We start from the raw sequence: 19,640 nt of genomic DNA, 5'->3' as shown, positions 1-19,640 counted from the left end.
CAGGGTGTCTACCAGACTGGAAAACCGGGAAAAGTCAGGGAATTTCATGGAGACTGGAAAAGTGAGGGAAAAGTCAGGGAATTTTACGAAAAAGTGCCAAAAATCGAAAAAAGTCAGGGAATTTTTCGAAGCCTTAAAAAAGACAAAGAAAGATTTCAATAAAAAAAAAGTATGCAACCATGAAGGGGCAACATATAATCTCTCAAAAATTTTGCCTGCGGCGCTGAAATTTTGTCTCTTCATGAATAAGTTTTGGGAATATTTCAAAGCCTATAAAACGAGAAAAAGACTTTGTTGGGCAGTAAAAAAGTATGCAACCTTGAAGGAGCTACTTAAATTTTCTCGAAAAAAATTTCGCCTGCGGCGCTGTCATTTTGTGTTCTATAGAAATGTATTGGGGGGAATAACTATACTCGTCTTTTACACGTATTTAATTACATAAAAAACTGACACATGACAAGCTACAGGTTACATACTTACTGAAAAGTTTCGCCTGCGGCCCTGAAGATTACACCTTTGACAAGTCTGCTTCTCTTACTATTGTAGACCAAAATCTTCAAAAAATTCGCCTGCGGCCCTAAATTTTGTGTTTTTAATACCTAAGTTTTTTTAAAATTAGAGACCAAAATTTTCGCTTGTGGGCATAAAAATTTCAATTTCGTTAATTCTGCTTTCTATAAATATTGTAGCTCACAATTTTCAAAAATTTCGCCTGCGGCGCTGCTCATTTCCCCCTTTTTTGTGTTAACCTTCATCCCCCCAGGATATGTGAATGTGTAGACTGTATAATGACAAACTTCAGGTTTGCGCTGCTCATTTCCCCCTTTTTTGTGTTAACCTTCATCCCCCCAGGATATGTGAATGTGTAGACTGTATAATGACAAACTTCAGGTTCGTGCTTTTTAAAAAAATTCTCCTGCGGAGCTGAAGATTAGGATTTCGATGAGACTAAAGTTCTGAAGATTTTAGACCAAAATGTTCAAAAATTTCGCCTGCGGCGCTGTTATTTTATTCTATATTGTGTGAAAATAACATTACCATAATCACACTGGGGCTAATCATGTTGCAATAGTTATTGGGTGACTCATAGTAATTAGATGTAAGATGTACCTGTGAAAATAACATTACCATAATCACACTGGGGCTAATCATGTTGCAATAGTTATTGGGTGACTCATAGTAATTAGATGTAAGATGTGTGAAAATAACATTACCATAATCACACTGGGGCTAATCATGTTGCAATAGTTATTGGGTGACTCATAGTAATTAGATGTAAGATGTAGCAGCTTGAAATGATAACAAACCCCTTATTCCTTCTCTTCAGAGACTGATATAAGGAAATCTAACAAAAGAAAACAATAGCCTTGTTAAATGAGATAGATAGGTATGCCTGCCCCCTCCTTAAAAGCTCTTCTTTTCTTTTTTACAGTTGCACTGCCCAATCTAGACTTTAGTGGTATTGTAGTTCCTGGGACTTCAAACGGATCCACCAGTTCAATGCCAGTTTCTTTTTTACAGTTGCCCTGCCCAATCTAGACTTTAGTGGTATTGTAGTTCCTGGGACTTCAAACGGATCCACCAGTTCAATGCCAACATCCAATACATCTAGAAGAGAAGATCCTGCTCAACTAAAGCAGCTGCTCTTAGCTGATCCTCATAATGGTGCAAATGGAGGACTCAAGACCTTTCCCTAGTCGGATGAAAAAAGATTGAAGAAATTGAACAGGCTTGAGAACATTGCTTGGGGGAAAAAAAATCGGCTGCGGCGCAGTGGGAATAGGGTGGAAAATCTTGGAAAAGTAGACTGGAATTTTTAAAAAATTGGACTGGAAAACCGGATCCTCATAAAGTTTCCTTGCTCAAACAAAATAACCCACAGCTTGCTGATGCCCTACTGAATGGATCTCTAGGTTTGTTTTTGGAGTTATTCTATTTACATTACTCCTAAATGATCTATTATGAGTTTTTAAGTAAAATATTCTCTGTCATTAACTTTTTTTGCCAAGGGACCTTGTTAGTTAACCATGGAAAGATACCTACCTACATTGTGGTACCTAAGTACCTAATGAAGAACATTCATTTTCAGATGACTTTGCCAGAATCCTCAGACAACAGTACACCCATCCCACCCACACACAAACACACACCCATCCCACATACCCACACCCACCCACACACAATCCCACCCACACACACACCACAGAACTAACACACACACCCACCCATCCCACACACACAATCACACACACACAATCACGCACAGACACACACACACACACACCACAGAACTAACACACACACACACCCATTCCGAGGCAGAGAACGATAAACACGTATTTGGTAAAAACCAAATGGTTATGCAGCGACACGAATTTATCAATCAGAGCATCAAGTATAGGTATAGAGAATCTGTTGATAGATAATAAGGCTGAGGACACATTAGGATTAGATTCAACATCTCACGAGGGAGTTCTTAGAAACACGCGTTAAGCAGCGCGCACACTGATCATACACTTACAACACTTACAACACTTCAGACATTTCCGACAAATTTTGTATTTTGCTTCCTATGTTAAGTAATCGTAGAGTGTTTCTGTTGTTACCTACTATAAAGTACCTACTCTTTTTTGTCTACTGTCATCAAGTCAGTAGTCAGTGTCTCTATAGTCCCTGCTAGATTGCCTTGTTTGAGATATCTAACGTGTGTCTGTGTTGGTACGAGATCAGTTCAAGGAAGATCAAGCTGTGTGAGTTCTGTGGAAAGCTAATGGAGGTGTCAAATCTGAGTTGACATCACAAGCTTTGTTCTATGAAGCCTCCCTCTGATGAAACTGTGAGTAAATTCACTTGCAATGAATGTGGGAAATCTTTTTCAAGAAAGGACAACCCCAAAAGACACTCCAATTCTTGTCAAAGTGTATCCTTGAAGAAAAACAAACATCCCTGTAATTTCTCTGGCTGCTCTATCCTGTTTTCCACTCAAATTGATTTGATAGACCATAATGGTTGAAATGCATCAGTCGTCTTCTATTCAATCTTGTCAGTTCAAAGAGTTCAACAACCACTGTGAATTTTTCAAATGGAAAAAAAAACTGAAGAACAATTGACCTACTCTTATCTCTCTCAAAAGCCCCTTGTGATACATCATATCAAAGGTCTTAAAGAATGTAGTACTGTTTGAGCTCAATCCAACAACCAAGGCCGGCATTATGGCCTACTTGTTCTCTCACACATAGGGGAAGCAACAAAAATGGAAAACTCATATTGATTGGTGATTTATGCTTCAAATAGGTCCCACTAATTATTCATTTTGAAATTCAGTCCTAAAAATAAAATTTTGAAATATCCATTTTGAGCTCCAGCTCCAGAGGCCATCAGGGCCGAAAGTCTAAATTTCATTTTTGGGTCTGAATTTTAATATGAACAATCTACTATATTCTGTGCAAAAGTTTCCTTTTTTTACAAATAATACATACTTAAGTTGACTAACTTTTTATTTTTATTTGTCAATAAAAGACAATAAATACAGCTCCTCTGTATTTATTGTCTTTTATTAAAGTTGAAATAAATTTTGTGAGGGAAGTCTCTGATTCTAAATGTAAGTTTAAATGATACCTTTCTGTGATAGGAAGATTACACAATTTTACAAATACATTCATAATGTTCAGTATGATAGTCTTAGATTGAGCATTTTAAGTGGTGAAATCCATGGGAAGTATAATAGTATAATATTATCTTGTGATGTGTCTATTTTCTTGATTACAATAAATTCTTAGATGTATTCCCTTTGAATACTGGTCCATCTGTGTATTTTTGAATGACAAACATCACTTATTTCTCTTCTATTTTTTCTCTGTATTTTTCAATTTCTAAGTTGGACTTCTATCTCCATATTTTTCAGTTACTTCTCTAAATCTTATTACTATTTTTTATACATAACAAAACCTTTCTTAATAGATCCTTAATGTGTTTAAAAATACCTATATTTATTTATGTTTTCATTTCCAATTTATGTTTCCAATTTATGTTGTCCAATTTATTTATGTTTCCATTTCCAATAATTATATTATTAGTTCCTCCTCTTTACTTAGGGCTCAAAACCACAGTCTACAACCATCCTACCCTTTTATAATTATTATCAAGAAAAAGAGACGATATGAAACAATTATGTTGGCACCATATGGACCAATTTGGTCTATTAGATTAGAGGAAGGTACCAAGGATTGTAATTTAAAGCAAAAATTTGCAACCCTGACTAACGTTCATATTTTTTTTTTTTTTTCAGAGGTTTGATAGAGGGAACTTTAACATCTAAGGTAGTGAGGTCTTATCGTCTCGAAATTGAAGAGAGGAGAATGACAGGATAGGAGGATAGCTGTTCTGAGAACGAATTTTTCTTCTGAGAAAAATTTGCCCAGGGTTGGAATCGAACCCATGACCTAGGAGGTGCAGAGTGCTAGTACAACGCGCTAACAGCTGGCCCTTACGACGATACAGAGTGTAAATAATATGTACCTACCTAATACTACCTAAGACCTGAGTAAACAGTGTAAACTGGGTGCATATTTTACTAGACTTTAATTGGAGATTTTCCGCCGCCTAGGCTGGCTCTTATCTTACGACGATACAAGTGTAAATAATATGTAATTATGTATCTACCAAAACTACCTAAGACCTGAGTAAACAGTGTAAGCAATGGGTGCATTTTACTAAACTTTAATTGGAGATTTTACGGTCGAAATCGTCCATTACCACACTTTTTCCCATGTAAAAAAAAAAAAAAAAAAATCGAAACTTAGATTACATATTTACATCTTCGGTTAAAGTTTGGTAGTAGGTACCTATTTATGTTTGTTAGAGGACGGCAATAAAAATCCCATGTAATTTCACTCGTCCTCAGGGTATTTTTTTTAATGGTGGGATTTATAGCAAAATTCCCACAAAAACCTCGTCCTCAACACGCTCCCCTGTGCCAGATCCCGTACATAGGTACCTAATAGGTATTGAACGCCTACCTTAGGTTTGTACGTAGGTAAATACAGTTCTTAATTCATATCATACCATCTTACAATAAAAGTATTCCTAGCCATAGCCACTTGCCAGCCTAGATAGCTTGATTGGTAGCGCGTCTGTCTTGTGGGCGCTAGGCCGCGAGTTCGATTCCCACCCGAGGCGGATTTTATCCTGAAGGGATAAGGTTCGTTTTCGGAACGGCTGGCTTTCTCCTATCCTGCCTTCCTTCTTTCTTCTACTTCGGGTAGGACCTTAGTCGTTAAGTTCCCTCAGTCAAACCTCTTTAAAGAAATCATAGAGTATTTGGTAAAAACCAAATGGATATGCAGCGACACGAATTTATCAATCAGAGCATCAAGTATAGAGAATCTGTTGACAGATAGGTAATAAGGCTGAGGACACATTAGATTCAACATCTCACGAGGGAGTTCTTAGAAATACGCGTTACTTACCTCATTAGTAATTATCTATAAGTATGTATTATTTATGTATAAGTATTAGGATATTAGGAACGCCACACACGTTGAGAGGTACAGAATTGGATGTCCTCTGGTTATGTTTTACCTCCTAAAACTCGGTATTGACTCCTACAAAAAGGTCAAATGAAAAAAATGTAGGTATAATAAATTTTGGGATTACAGAACGTAGAAATCACTCTAGGTAATAGGTACTGACCTATCTATTTCTAAAGATCAAATAAGTAGTAGGTATACTTGCAAACAAGATACTGATCACATGACAACTTTACCGTCTCAGTAAGTGTGACCATTTCCTAAACAAGGCTTTGAACTGTTTGTGAGAACTAATCACAGGTTTATTTATTTCAAGTCACACACTACAAGTACAAGTCATCTAGTTTAGTTGTATCATTGGCTATAATGCCATTCATCTCGGTCGATTGTCTTTACAACCATTGTTTCGAGCTGGATTTATTATGATTTCTCTTTCAAACCTGTGCCTTCTATTGATTTCAGATCATCAAACAACGTCCAGGTAAAATCTGACGCTCTCATTTCTAACCTGAACTTTTGATTAACAATTCATCTTGAAATTTTACAGTAAAATACTTATCGAATTAACAAGGTCGTTCATCAGAAGATAATGTATCTGAGAAAAATATAGGGCATGTAGATGGGTATAGATATAATTCACGTGCTGAGTCATCAAAGAAATAAATACGAGTAGCTACCTAATTTTGTATTCATTCATATTTCCACCATAACCAAAAAAATATCACCCACTAAAAGCAATAACATCAATTAACAATAAATTAATCATGTCTATACATATACGTATGTAGGTATTGATATTGTCGATGATCAATTTAGTGTTGATTGAAGTTTAGTAAAATAATTATATACCTACCTACCTACCTACCTACATATCTAGCGACATAAAAATACCTAGATACTAAAGATATTAATTAGGTACCAAATATGTATGACAAACACTACACACCTACTTACACCAACCTCCCTAATTTTGGTTTCTGATTAATTAAGTAGGTAATTAATATAATAGCTGTAAATAGCCTCATTAACCAATTCACAAAATCGCATAGGTGTGTTGATCCCTATACTAAGTAATTTAAATATAGATATTTACCTAATGTGGGTATCTAGTATCTATACCTATTAATAAATAATAACCTACACATAACCAAACTAAACGAAAATTAAACTGGACAATCTGGACATACTGTGGTGATATTCATTACAAAAAGGACCCTGTGATCCTATGAACCCACCCGCTTACCTATACGTAGGTACATTTCGCTTAGAATAAGATCAACATTTGAAGTTATTGATGCCAAATTTGAGTTCTATTTATTCGACATTTTTCGGCTGTGGTAAGTAAAAAAAATAATTAATTATTATTTATGTATTTACTTCTATATGGGCACGTTTCATTGTCAAATACGTAGGTATGTAGTAGTAGTAGGTAGACATATTATCGGTCTAATTATAGAGTATAGACAGATAGGTATTTAAAGTACCTAATAATTAAGTCATAAATAAATAACCAATAACATAACAGATCATCAATCATAGTCTGTTTGTCCAAACTTCATTTAAATTTCAATCGAAATCAATGTGTTGATTAATATTTTATTAATTAATTTTTCTAAGAATTCCAAGGGAGTTACCAGGTAGCATACCTTAATATTAGATTGATAACTCACTTTTGACTATATAATTATTTTTATAATTAAAATTTGGTTCGAATAAATTCTTTAACGATAAGTATTTAGAGGTAGATTATATTATTCATAGGTGCTGATCAGCAAATTTGGCTTTTACCTACTACTTGTAAACAATGATCGATGTATGCCGTTGATAGATGATATACCAGAACTATTCTAACAATATTACCACAACAACATGTGAGAAAAATTCCTTATCATTGGGACGAAAAATAGATTGACTGATAGAGATGGAATGTAGTGGGAAATAATATTGATATTATACGAGGATGCCTAGTATATAGGTATGGCTAAATACTTCAATTTTTAAACACCTTGTTTATGCAGGCAAAAAGAGAACCTTAGCAAAGCATAGGTATATTTTCATATAATTGTTTGAATAACATGCTATTCTTGTGACTAATGGTTGTATTATAAGTAGGTATCATCATGTTTGAGAGATAGAATAATCTTTAGATTACCTATAGATATGAAATAATGTTTACAATACAAGGCATGTGATCGCTGGTAATGGTACTTGGGATTTCCCTTGATGTAAACTAGCATCTGTCAATAGGTTAAAGGTAAATTTATAGCTATGAACTAGAAGAACAGGTACATACCTAGGTGGGACGGAATAGAATAGATTATACCTTGTTTATTCTACCAGCCTGACTGAAAAGTCCTTTTTTTTAAGGTTTGACAGAGGGAACTGTAACTGCTAGGGTCTTATCGTCCCGAAATCGGAGAGAAGAAAGACATGATAGGAGGAAAGCCAGCCGTTCCGAGAACGAACATGATCCCATCAGGATAAAATCCGCCCCGGGCAGGAATCGAACCCGCGGCCTAGCGCTTACAAAGCAGACGTACCACAAACCAAGCTAACTAGGCTGGCCAAAAGTGCCTTTAGGTATAGGTATTTGATTGGTATTGTTGCACTGCCAAGAAAATTATCTGCTTCAATTAAAACTTGGGGTCTTTGTTCCCTCTCTATTCTATTTTTGGCCCCCAGCGGTAATAGCAGAATAAAAGCACTAGTTCTCAATAGACCACTGAAGTTAAGCAACGTTGCACGTGATTAATATCCGGATGGGGGACCATATGGGCCATCGCGTGCTGATGACTTTTCCCGGCCGCAGACAGGCCGGGTGAGGTTAATGGAAGTAGGCCGCTATAGCTTGTCAACGAATAGAGGGTAAAACGCCCATCACTAAACACTTTTGTAGTAATACAATGATGTTAAATGTCAGGAAGATTTATATGTTTGACCCCATATCTATGTTTGCATTTATACAGGGTGTCCTGAGAACCACTGCACAAGGCTTTTGACGGTAGCTCTAAGATATGGTAAGTCACAAAGAGCTTCCGAAACACTCGGTATGTTAGATTAAAACTGGATATATATGACAGCTAATTAAATTAGCCAGATTAGCCTGTATATTTTTTCTCATTCCGTTTGTAAATCTCAGAATACAATGTGTTTTCGAGGACGGATTGCATAAATTTATCTCGCCAAATGTGAGAGGGAATCTTCAACTTCAAAGCCTTCACAATGGAAGGTACCTACGAGCAAAACTGGAATACGGTTTTTTGCAATGAGCGAAAAAAAGGACCAAAGTTCTTTGAACTATACCTACCTAATGAACTACAATGGCAGTCTTATTTGCTAAAATAATTTTATTGGTGTCGAGGTTTCGGTTAGTAAAAGCTGATGTGACATGGATAATGGATAGGTTCTTTGACAAACTTCATTTGGGAACGGTGCATGATGATTCGGATGCAACATTGCAAAACTGCCGTCTCTGTGACATTCCAGAAAAACCTGTGTATATTTATGTAAAATTTTGTACACTAATCCAAAGCGGCCGTCTAGTCTTTGTCCTTAACCTGGTTATTGGGCCGCTGGAGAAAATTTGGATATTCAATTTTGGTTAGCTTTGATGAAATTTGATTAATCGGGTTTTTCCTCCTTGGTTACACCAAAGAAAAAAAAATCCGCTTTAATTCTATTAGGTTCCAAACAGCATCGTCTTGGATCGTATTTTACTGTTCTCTTCGGTTACACCAAAGAAAAAAAAATCCGCTTTAATTCTATTAGGTTCCAAACAGCATCGTCTTGGATCGTATTTTACTGTTCTCTTCGGTTACATTTTAACAACAGCGTCATCTCACAGCCTGAGGTCTTGAGAATACGCAAATTTCGTGTTATTTTGTTCTCTTCTAAATGACGAAATGATGACATTGAGGATTTTGTTTTATATTTTTTTTGCTTCTTCAAAGTAGGTAGGTAATCAAGAGTAAGGTCTTAGGTACCCATATCATCGATCGGACCAGTGGCGGTAAGTGAAAGAGATGTCTCAAACTTATTGGATTCGACCAATGATCTTTGTGGACTTTTCACCTTTTCAGTGATTCAGTGGTCAATTCGTTATCGCTCATCACAGTAGGACCATCGAAAGGGTGGTGATGAGTTCGACATTTTATATTTTCCATTCAAATCAGGTAGGTACATAATACATATAGCTTCTACATGTTTTAAATTTGGCCCAATCTGTTGACTTAAGGGTACACCTACGACCTACCTTGTCCGAGCTATCAGTATTCCGTAGTTATGTCATTGAGACATTGCATTGTTCAATTGTGAATTTTTTATTGACGTCTTGTTGAATTCAAAATCGTGTGCTCACTGATTGATTCTTGCTAACATGTTTTTAATTGCCAATGTCATACGAGGCGTTAGCTGATTTTGACCCTTGTGATGCCAGCATCAGGTCTTTTAGGGTTCTCAAGCTGTGTCCACACATGGTTGACGGCTGTCGGTCGACTGAACCGTCCACACTGCCTCGACAACATAAATTCGCCTCGTCTATCGACGACTGTCGACCATGTGTGGACACATCTTAACAAACCCAAGTTCGCTCTGATCAAACACCAATACGTGATGGTTAGGGTATTTCTCATTTTGGGGAAACTAGACTTGTTATGAACTTCCTGGAACGTTATGTTGAATTGTTCAATCTACATCATACCGTGTCCATCTGCAAAAGCAAAATTTCCAATAGGTATTGTTCCAAAGCAAGTTTTCGAATATTGTTCCTCATTGGATGATGACTTTTGTTTCCAGAGTGTCTCCAGCTTACAGCTAGCCAGTCCGGGGGTGTTCATGTCAACACCCGGCTGTAGTGAACCAGAATCTCTCAACGATTACGACTCCATTGATAGGAGACTACTTCGTGATAAGCTCAACTCACTCATTATTGAAGAAAAGGTAAGCCATTCGCAAGAACAAGACAGGATAATGTTGGTTTGCCAACCCTTGTATCTTTTAGGTCTTTCAGTTAAGCCGGGATTACATTAAGCTAAGGGTCCACTGGTATAAATATTCAGCATGTAAGAGAATTTCCTGTGTGTAAACAAACAGTAGGGTCGAGTGGACTGGAACAGTCTGGAACACATCACATGCCTTCAGGAAGGCACACTTCATTTGTCAAGGATCTACGTTTTCCTTTAGGTATGTAGGTAGTCTAGGTATAAGAATAAAAGGGATCCAGGAAGGTATAGCTCATTAGTCTGGAAGGGGAAGGTATTACTTATAGGTATGTAGGTAGTCTAGGTATAAGAATAAAAGGGATCCAGGAAGGTATAGCTCATTAGTCTGGAAGGGGAAGGTATTACTTATTACAATCAAGAATTTGAGGGTACCTACTTATTCTCGTAAATAATAAAAGCTGTAGGTACATACATAGGTACTCTTAGAATATTTTGATTCTTGAGAATCTTGTGATGCCAGCACGATCAGGTCCTTTAGGGTCCTTACAGGCCCAAGTTCGCTCTGATCAATTACCAATACATACGTGGTTAGGGTATTTCTTATGTCTACAACTACCTGAACCCGGCTACTTTTTCTGTGGCGTATAATATCTCTTGGTAGTGCTGTCAAATTTTGACTTGGCGTGGCGGAGCGCTGACGCGCTTATTAATTTTGGAAAAAAAACTAGATCTGTTATAAACTTCCCGGAACGATATGTGTCCAACTGCCCAAGCAAAATGTCCAATATTTTTCCAATCTCATTGATGTTAAATGTCCATTAAACAAAAATTATTGACCAAATTAAATCATGGGACACCCTGTACAATACCTAGCTACAAGTTAATCAGCATAACACACCGAAGTGTCAGGATTGTGATATGCCCAATATAACGCTCATCGTTATTTTTCGCTGATGTCATATCTCAATCTATGCGCTCTTCTCACAGAGCGATTATTTTCACATCAAGGAGAGTTTATGATTTTCACGAATTCGTAAAAACAATTGGCTATGGTTAGACGCGGGTTCGTAGGAACTCTGGGAAAAAGAAATACGCCAGTCTGAAGCTCCGAAGTCCGAACGTACATAGGGGATCTAGCACAGGGGAGCGTGTTGAGGACGAGATTTTTCGAGAAAAATCCCATGACAACAGTAGGGGGATGGGATTTTATTTTTCATAAAACGTCCCTTTCCCACCATAAATTCTTTGTTTATTTTTGACTTGTAATTTTATTTTCTGTTTGTCAAGACCTCACAACCTTTGACTTTTGAAGAATTTGAAGTAAAATTCGTTTTTCGTAGGTACTTACCTAATAGGTAATTAGTTTTGTTCGCTGATGTCATATCTCAATCTATGCGCTCTTCTCACAGAGCGATTATTTTCACATCAAGGAGAGTTTATGATTTTTACGAATTCGTAAAAACAATTGGCTATGGTTAGACGCGGGTTCGTAGGAACTCTGGGAAAAAGAAATACGCCAGTCTGTAGCTCCGAACGTACATAGGTACATACCTATAGGTATTGAACGCCTACCTTAGGTTTGTATGTAGGTAAATACAGTTCTTAATTCATATCATACCATCTTACAATAAATTAATGTATTCCTAGCCATAGCCACTTGCCAACCTAGATAGCTTGATTGGTAGCGCGTCTGTCTTGTGGGCGCTAGGCCGCGAGTTCGATTCCCGCCCGGGGCGGATTTTATCCTGAAGGGATAAGGTTCGTTTTCGGAACGGCTTTGGCTTTCTCCTATCCTGCCTTCCTTATTTCTTCTACTTCGGGTAGGACCTTAGCCGTTAAGTTCCCTCTGTCAAACCTCTTTAAAAAATCATAGGTTTAGATTTTCAGGAGGTATTGCGGGACTCCGGGCTATTAAAAGCCACTACACTTCCAATGTACAGGTCTTACATTTTCCCTGAAACATTTCCCACAGTAGCACGTATGAAGAACTTATTGTTATGTCCATACTTAGTCGGAATGATACAGGTGCCTGGGTAAATAACAATAGTAATAGTTAATTAAGTATATCTATACCCGGTAGCCTGGTACTCCCACAATTCCCAATACCACAGGTAAATAATCATAACCATTATATATACTGTGAAGGACATAGAGGTTGGGTGGCAGAGAATGCCACATGTCAGTCACGTTCTAGCTCTGATAGAGACCCATGTAGATATTCTCACTGAACGAAGTGAATTCTAATTTTTACTTTCCTTATCCTACCTATATAGAAAGGAAAGTAATGTAACTTTATGAGTTTTACTGAACCAAACATTTAAATCTTGCCAACCTTGGTCAAACTTATTTTTAACGCGAAAAATAAAATAATGTAACTTTATGAGTTTTACTGAACCAAACATTTAAATCTTGCCAACCTTGGTCAAACTTATTTTTAACGCGAAAAATAAAAAAACGATTAAAACGTTGCTGAACTTCATAAAAGACACAGCAATGTTTGAAGGAGAACAGTGAAAGCACCCAGAATTGGGTGTAATGGTCCTACATACTGGACTCCGCACACAGGAATTTCGCCAGAAAAGACCCCCCATTTATATTTAATGGAATGTAATTTTAACACATCGGTGACAGTATAGAACTAACAGAGGACATTGGCCGTGTCCCATATAGCACTTCTGTATCACACCTGGTTGATCTCAGAACAGTAAACTGATGTTATCAGGAAGATTTATATGTTTGACCCCATATCTATGTTTGCATTTATACAGGGTGTCCTGAGAACCACTGCACAAGGCTTTTGACGGTAACTCTAAGATATAGTAAGTCACAAAGAGCTTCCGAAACACTCGGTATGTTAGATTAAAACAGGATATATATGACAGCTAATTAAATTAGCCAGATTAGCCTGCATTTTTTGTCTCATTCCGTTTGTAAATCTCAGAATACAATGTGTTTTCGAGGACGGATTGCAAAAATTTATCTCGCCAAATGTGAGAGGGAATCTTCAAAACCTTCACAATGGAAGGTACCTACGAGCAAAACTGGAATACGGTTTTTTGCGATGAGCGAAAAAAAGGACCAAAGTTCTTTGAACTATACCTACCTAATGAACTACAATGGCAGTCTTATTTGCTAAAATAATTTTATTGGTGTCGAGGTTTTGGTTAGTAAAAGCTGATGTGACATGGATAATGGATAGGTTCTTTGACAAACTTCATTTGGGAACGGTGATGATTCGGATGCAACATTGCAAAACTGCCGTCTCTGTGACATTCCAGAAAAACCTGTGGATATTTATGTAAAATTTTGTACATAAGTCCAAAACGGCCGTCTAGTCTTTGTCCTTAATCTGGTTATTGGGCCGCTGGAGAAAATTTGGATATTCAATTTTGGTTAGCTTTGATGAAATTTGATTAATCGGGTTTTTCCTCCTTGGTTACACCAAAGAAAAAAAAATCCGCTTTAATTCTATTAGGTTCCAAACAGCATCGTCTTGGAGCGTATTTTACTGTTCTCTTCGGTTACATTTTAACAACAGCGTCATCTCACAGCCTGAGGTCTTGAGAATACGCAAATTTCGTGTTATTTTGTTCTCTTCTAAATGACGAAATGATGACATTGAGGATTTTGTTTTATATTTTTTTTGCTTCTTCAAAGTAGGTAGGTAATCAAGAGTAAGGTCTTAGGTACCCATATCATCGATCGGACCAGTGGCGGTAAGTGAAAGAGATGTCTCGAACTTATTGGATTCGACCAATGATCTTTGTGGACTATTCAGTGGTCAATTGGTTATCGCTCATCACAGTAGGACCATCGAAAGGGTGGTCATGAGTATTCCGGACTTTACGTACGATAACGAAATAATAATAAATCTTATAGGTAAACCAGTGGTACGCTATTTGAGGTTAATATTTCTCCTCTTCGGATGATTTGATGTTGTAGGTCGAAGCCATACGCGTTCGGTATCTTCCAGTATTCTGATTCCAAGAGGAGTAGTCGAAGGGCTTCCGTCTATTTAGCCGGACACTCGGAGACGGAGACACAAAAGTGGATGGGCAGCATGAGGGACATCCTGCGACCTCCGATCCATCAAGGTAATGTCTGGTCTAAAGGCGGTAAAGGTCTTTGCTCACTGGTGTTTGAAGTAGTCAGCACATTTTAGAACTCTTAAGCTGTGTAGTGTCCACGCACATAGTCGACTGAAACCGTACACTGCCTTGACAACAAAGATTCACGTCTTCACCTCATCGATCGACGGCGTAGACTAAGCATTTACAAAGCTTTATGCTAACCGCTCAGACCGTCTGACACACTTAGGTGGTCGGCCTGAAACTTGACTTGAATCGAGTCCTGTAATCCCGAGAGAAAGGTTATTGCCTCTTCTTGAAACTCAACCCGATAAAACCGAAATACCTGACCACACCATGCACTGTAATTTTGTTCTCAAGCATTAGAATAATATCGCCTAAACAAATTAGTATCTTTTTACAAAATTCTATTTCGCCTTTCGGTTTTCATATATTCTAATAGCCTTTCGGTTTACATAAAAAAAACTTTAATGTACTCGAAAAATTAATTCTAGACTCTTGTATTTGTTTTATCTTTTTAATTAATTGAAAGTTAGATGTCCATTTATTTTTAGAAGACTTAATTATGTTGGATACCTAGACGCTAATGTAAAACAATTTATTTAAAAATAATGTAAAATAATTTATGTACCTACTTACATAATTATGCATTGAGTGACGTGAAAAATTAAGAAAATGAATATTCCTGTTGTGGATAGTGACAAACGGACAAAAGGTTAAGGAAATAGCTTTCTTTTTATACTTTTACTTACTAAGGGTTTTTTTAATACGGGAAAAAATGCAGTCAATCACTATTCCTGTTGTGGATAGTGACAAACGGACAAAAGGTTAAGGAAATAGCTTTCTTTTTATACTTTTACTTACTAAGGGTTTTTTTAATGCGGGAAAAAATGCAGTCAATCATGATGACTTTCCATGTTTCTAATTAAACTAATGTGGTTTAATGTTTAACTCGTGTTTAATTTTGGGATTAATTACCTGGATACCCAAAGCTAACAGAAACGGTTTCATTTCTGTTTCAGTGAGACGGAAGCATGCCATGGCTGGATTATATCTTAGCGGATTTTTAGATGCCAAGGTTCCTTCGAAAAACAGACCTTTTGGACCATGGAAGGTAAACTCCCCCCTCCCCCCTCTTGCTTATTTCTTTAACACATTTGGTTTTAGATTTTATCCCTAAATAGTTAAAGTTCGATCTTATCTTTTATCCCTAAACAGTTAAAGTTTGGTCTCGGAACGGCAGGCTTTCTCCTATCCTGTCTTTCTTCTCCCTTCGCTTTCGGGACAGTAAAACCTTGGGAGTTACAGTTCCCTCTATCAAACCTCTTTCAATCTTTTATCCCTAAACAGTTAAAGTTTGGTCTCGGAACGGCAGGCTTTCTCCTATCCTGTCTTTCTTCTCCCTTCGCTTTCGGGACAATAAAACCTTGGGAGTTACAGTTCCCTCTATCAAACCTCTTTTAAAAAAGGAACTTGTGAAAGTATCACCCCAATTTGGAACAATCTCTTGTTCAAAATAATTTTCAAGTATTCTAATTTGATCTTCAGACATGGAAAACCCAGTGGTGCATGATCAGAAGGAGTGGTGCTCATCTAGAAATACAAATAGGATCAGCCAGAGGACAAATCACTCACCAAATCCAAGTTCCCCATGACACTGTGATATGTAGGACCGAATCCAGGTAAGAAAGATATGAAGGTAAGAAAACAGTCGGTCATGAAGGTGGGAAAACGATCTTTTGGGTCGGATGTCCGCAATTCACCGACATGGAGATAATTTTAATTTTGGTTGGGTGGAAGAGCTCACCAAGTGAGAATCCTGCGAAAAGATCTTTCGTCGTTGCGCATGTACATGATGTTAGCGCAAAATTTTCTTCGTTTAGACCTGAAATTTGCGCAGATATCGCGTACACCAAACGATATGTCGAAAAACTATTAGGATTAGAGAGAAAGACGAAGGACCAAAAGTTGGAAAACATGTCGTAGCGAGTGCATTCCGGACTTTACGTACGATAACGAAATAATAATAAATCTTATAGGTAAACCAGTGGTACGCGGTCATGAAGGTGGAAAAACGGTCTTTTGGGTCGGATGTCCGCAATTCACCGACATTGAGATAATTCTCACCAAGTGAGAATCCTGCGAAAAGATCTTTCGTCGTTGCGCGTGTACATGATGGTAGCGCAAAATTTTCTTCGTTTCGACCTGAAATTTGCGCAGATATCGCGTACACCATACGATATGTCGAAAAGATATTAGGATTAGAGAGAAAGACGAAGGACCAAAAGTTGGAAAACATGTCGTAGTGAGTGTATTCCGGACTTTACGTACGATAACGAAATAATAAGTAATAAATCTTATAGGTAAACCAGTGGTACGTTATTTGAGGTTAATATTTCTCCTCTTCGGATGATTTGATGTTGTAGGTCGAAGCCATACGCGTTCGGTATCTTCCAGTATTCTGATTCCAAGAGGAGTAGTCGAAGGGCTTCCGTCTATTTAGCCGGACACTCGGAGACGGAGACACAAAAGTGGATGGGCAGCATGAGGGACATCCTGCGTCCTCCGATCCATCAAGGTAATGTCTGGTCTAAAGGCGGTAAAGGTCTTTGCTCACTGGTGTTTGAAGTAGTCATCACATGGAGTAGTCGAAGGGCTTCCGTCTATTTAGCCGGACACTCGGAGACGGAGACACAAAAGTGGATGGGCAGCATGAGGGACATCCTGCGACCTCCGATCCATCAAGGTAATGTCTGGTCTAAAGGCGGTAAAGGTCTTTGCTCACTGGTGTTTGAAGTAGTCAGCACATTTTAGAACTCTTAAGCTGTGTAGTGTCCACGCACATAGTCGACTGAAACCGTACACTGCCTTGACAACAAAGATTCACGTCTTCACCTCATCGATCGACGGCGTAGACTAAGCATTTACAAAGCTTTATGCTAACCGCTCAGACCGAGGGACATCCTGCGACCTCCGATCCATCAAGGTAATGTCTGGTCTAAAGGCGGTAAAGGTCTTTGCTCACTGGTGTTTGAAGTAGTCATCATCACATTTTAGAATTCTTAAGCTGTGTAGTGTCCACACATAGTCGACTGAGACCGTACACTGCCTTGACAACAAAGATTTACGTCTTCACCTCATCGATCGACGGCGTAGACTAAGCATTTACAAAGCTTTATGCTAACCGCTCAGACCGTCTGATACACCTAGGTGGTCGGCCTGAAACTCGACTTGAATCGAGTCCTGTAATCCCGAGAGAAAGGTTATTGCCTCTGCTTCTTGAAACTCAACCCGATAAAACCGAAATACCTGACCACACCATGCACTGTAATTTTGTTCTCAAGAATTCTATTCCTTCTCATGTTTAGTTGCAGAGAACGAATTTGCCGTGTCTCTCATTGACAACGAGTTTTCGAGAGCTGCAGGATTTTCCGGCCTGTACGGAAATTTGTCTAACAAGAACCATCAGCTGATTATTCGAGATCCACATACGAACCAAGTCAAAGTGTCATGGCATTGGAACCATCTGCAGAAGATCCAGATCTTCCAGTCAGAATGCACCGAGGATTTCCAGAGGACTGTTACCATCAAAACCAACTGGTAGGTGACTGAAGATTTCTTTGCGTCATTTTCTTAACATTAAAGTAGGTAAGTGACATCGATAACCACTTAGTTGTACTCGAACTTTAGGTATAACTTGCTCCAGATCTTCCAGTCAGAATGCACCGAGGATTTCCAGAGGACTGTTACCATTAAAACCAACTGGTAGGTGACTGAAGATTTTTTTGCGTCATTTTCTTAACATTAAAGTAGGTAAATGACATCGATAACCACTTAGTTGTACTCGAACTTTAAGTATAACTTGGTCGAAAATCGAATGTTCTTTGTCCGTTCAGAAATTGAAATTTTCGTCGGTCTGTTGTCTAAGCTTGGAAACCACCTAGCCTCCTAAACTAACAAACATTGTGTCTCCAGCTCTCTACACTCCAGATCTTCCAGTCAGAATGCACCGAGGATTTCCAGAGGACTGTTACCATTAAAACCAACTGGTAGGTGACTGAAGATTTTTTTGCATCATTTTCTTAACATTAAAGTAGGTAAGTGACATCGATAACCACTTAGTTGTACTCGAACTTTAGGTATAACTTGCTCGAAAATCGAATGTTCTTTTTCCGTTCAGAAATTGAAATTTTCGTCGGTCTGTTGTCTAAGCTTGGAAACCACCTAGCCTCCTGAACTAACAAACATTGTGTCTCCAGCTCTCTACAGCAACAGCGGGAGATGTGATGAGGGATATGTTACTTATTGGATTGATAAACATAGGTGTTTCAACTACACCGATCAAGCAGAGAAATTGAAATTTTCGTCGGTCTGTTGTCTAAGCTTGGAAACCACCTAGCCTCCTAAACTAACAAACATTGTGTCTCCAGCTCTCTACAGCAACAGCGGGAGATGTGATGAGGGATATGTTACCTACTTATTGGATTGATAAACATAGGTGTTTCAACTACACCGATCAAGCAGAGAAGCCCACAAATAACTAACTTTGTACAAGATGTGATGAGGGATATGTTACTTATTGGATTGATAAACATAGGTGTTTCAACTACACCGATCAAGCAGAGAAGCCCACAAATAACTTTGTATGTTAATTTTGTTGCAGTGAGTTTCCCAAAGGCATGGGCGAGCTCCGATTCTTTAGATGTGATGAGGGATATGTTACTTATTGGATTGATAAACATAGGTGTTTCAACTACACCGATCAAGCAGAGAAGCCCACAAATAACTAACTTTGTATGTTAATTTTGTTGCAGTGAGTTTCCCAAAGGCATGGGCGAGCTCCGATTCTTCTGCCTGCAAGGCTTCGACCTCTATGAGGCCCTCATCCAATGCCAGAGATCTCTGTCTTCCACTCGTCTTCTCACATCGCCTCTCCCTCCCATCCCTACCACCCCGCCTGCCACCCCTCCCTCCCGCTCCCTCCTGATGTCCCGAAGAATGAGTAGAAGTGAAAATGATCTGCAGAGAACGTTTCTGCAGAGCTCATTTTTGAAACAGAGGTCTCACGGGAACTCACCGGCCCG

The 19,640-nt window shown here is 38.2% G+C and overlaps 1 protein-coding gene across 6 annotated transcripts in view; it reads left to right on the top strand.

The window, feature by feature from the left end:
- Nucleotides 1-19,640, top strand: part of LOC103507287 — a 45,373-nt gene that overhangs the window by 13,192 nt on the left and 12,541 nt on the right. For 3 of the 6 annotated variants that reach the window (XM_026822188.1, XM_026822187.1, XM_017443253.2), the window contains exons 3-7: nt 15,579-15,670; nt 16,105-16,238; nt 16,983-17,134; nt 17,925-18,156; nt 19,371-19,630. In XM_026822188.1, coding sequence (XP_026677989.1) covers nt 15,579-15,670; nt 16,105-16,238; nt 16,983-17,134; nt 17,925-18,156; nt 19,371-19,630 — 870 coding nt within the window. Of the gene's footprint in view, nt 1-5,990; nt 6,010-6,536; nt 6,866-15,108; nt 15,272-15,578; nt 15,671-16,104; nt 16,239-16,982; nt 17,135-17,924; nt 18,157-19,370; nt 19,631-19,640 lie in introns of those variants that run through there. The other 3 variants (XM_026822189.1, XM_026822190.1, XM_026822191.1) reach the window with 3 other exon arrangements.

This window comes from Diaphorina citri, unplaced genomic scaffold (genome assembly GCF_000475195.1).
Source record: "Diaphorina citri unplaced genomic scaffold, Diaci psyllid genome assembly version 1.1 scaffold303, whole genome shotgun sequence".
NCBI classification, from domain to species: Eukaryota; Metazoa; Arthropoda; class Insecta; order Hemiptera; family Psyllidae; genus Diaphorina; species Diaphorina citri.
The sequence above is the reverse complement of the archived record's forward strand: the minus strand, read 5'-3'. Positions and strand labels throughout refer to the sequence as shown.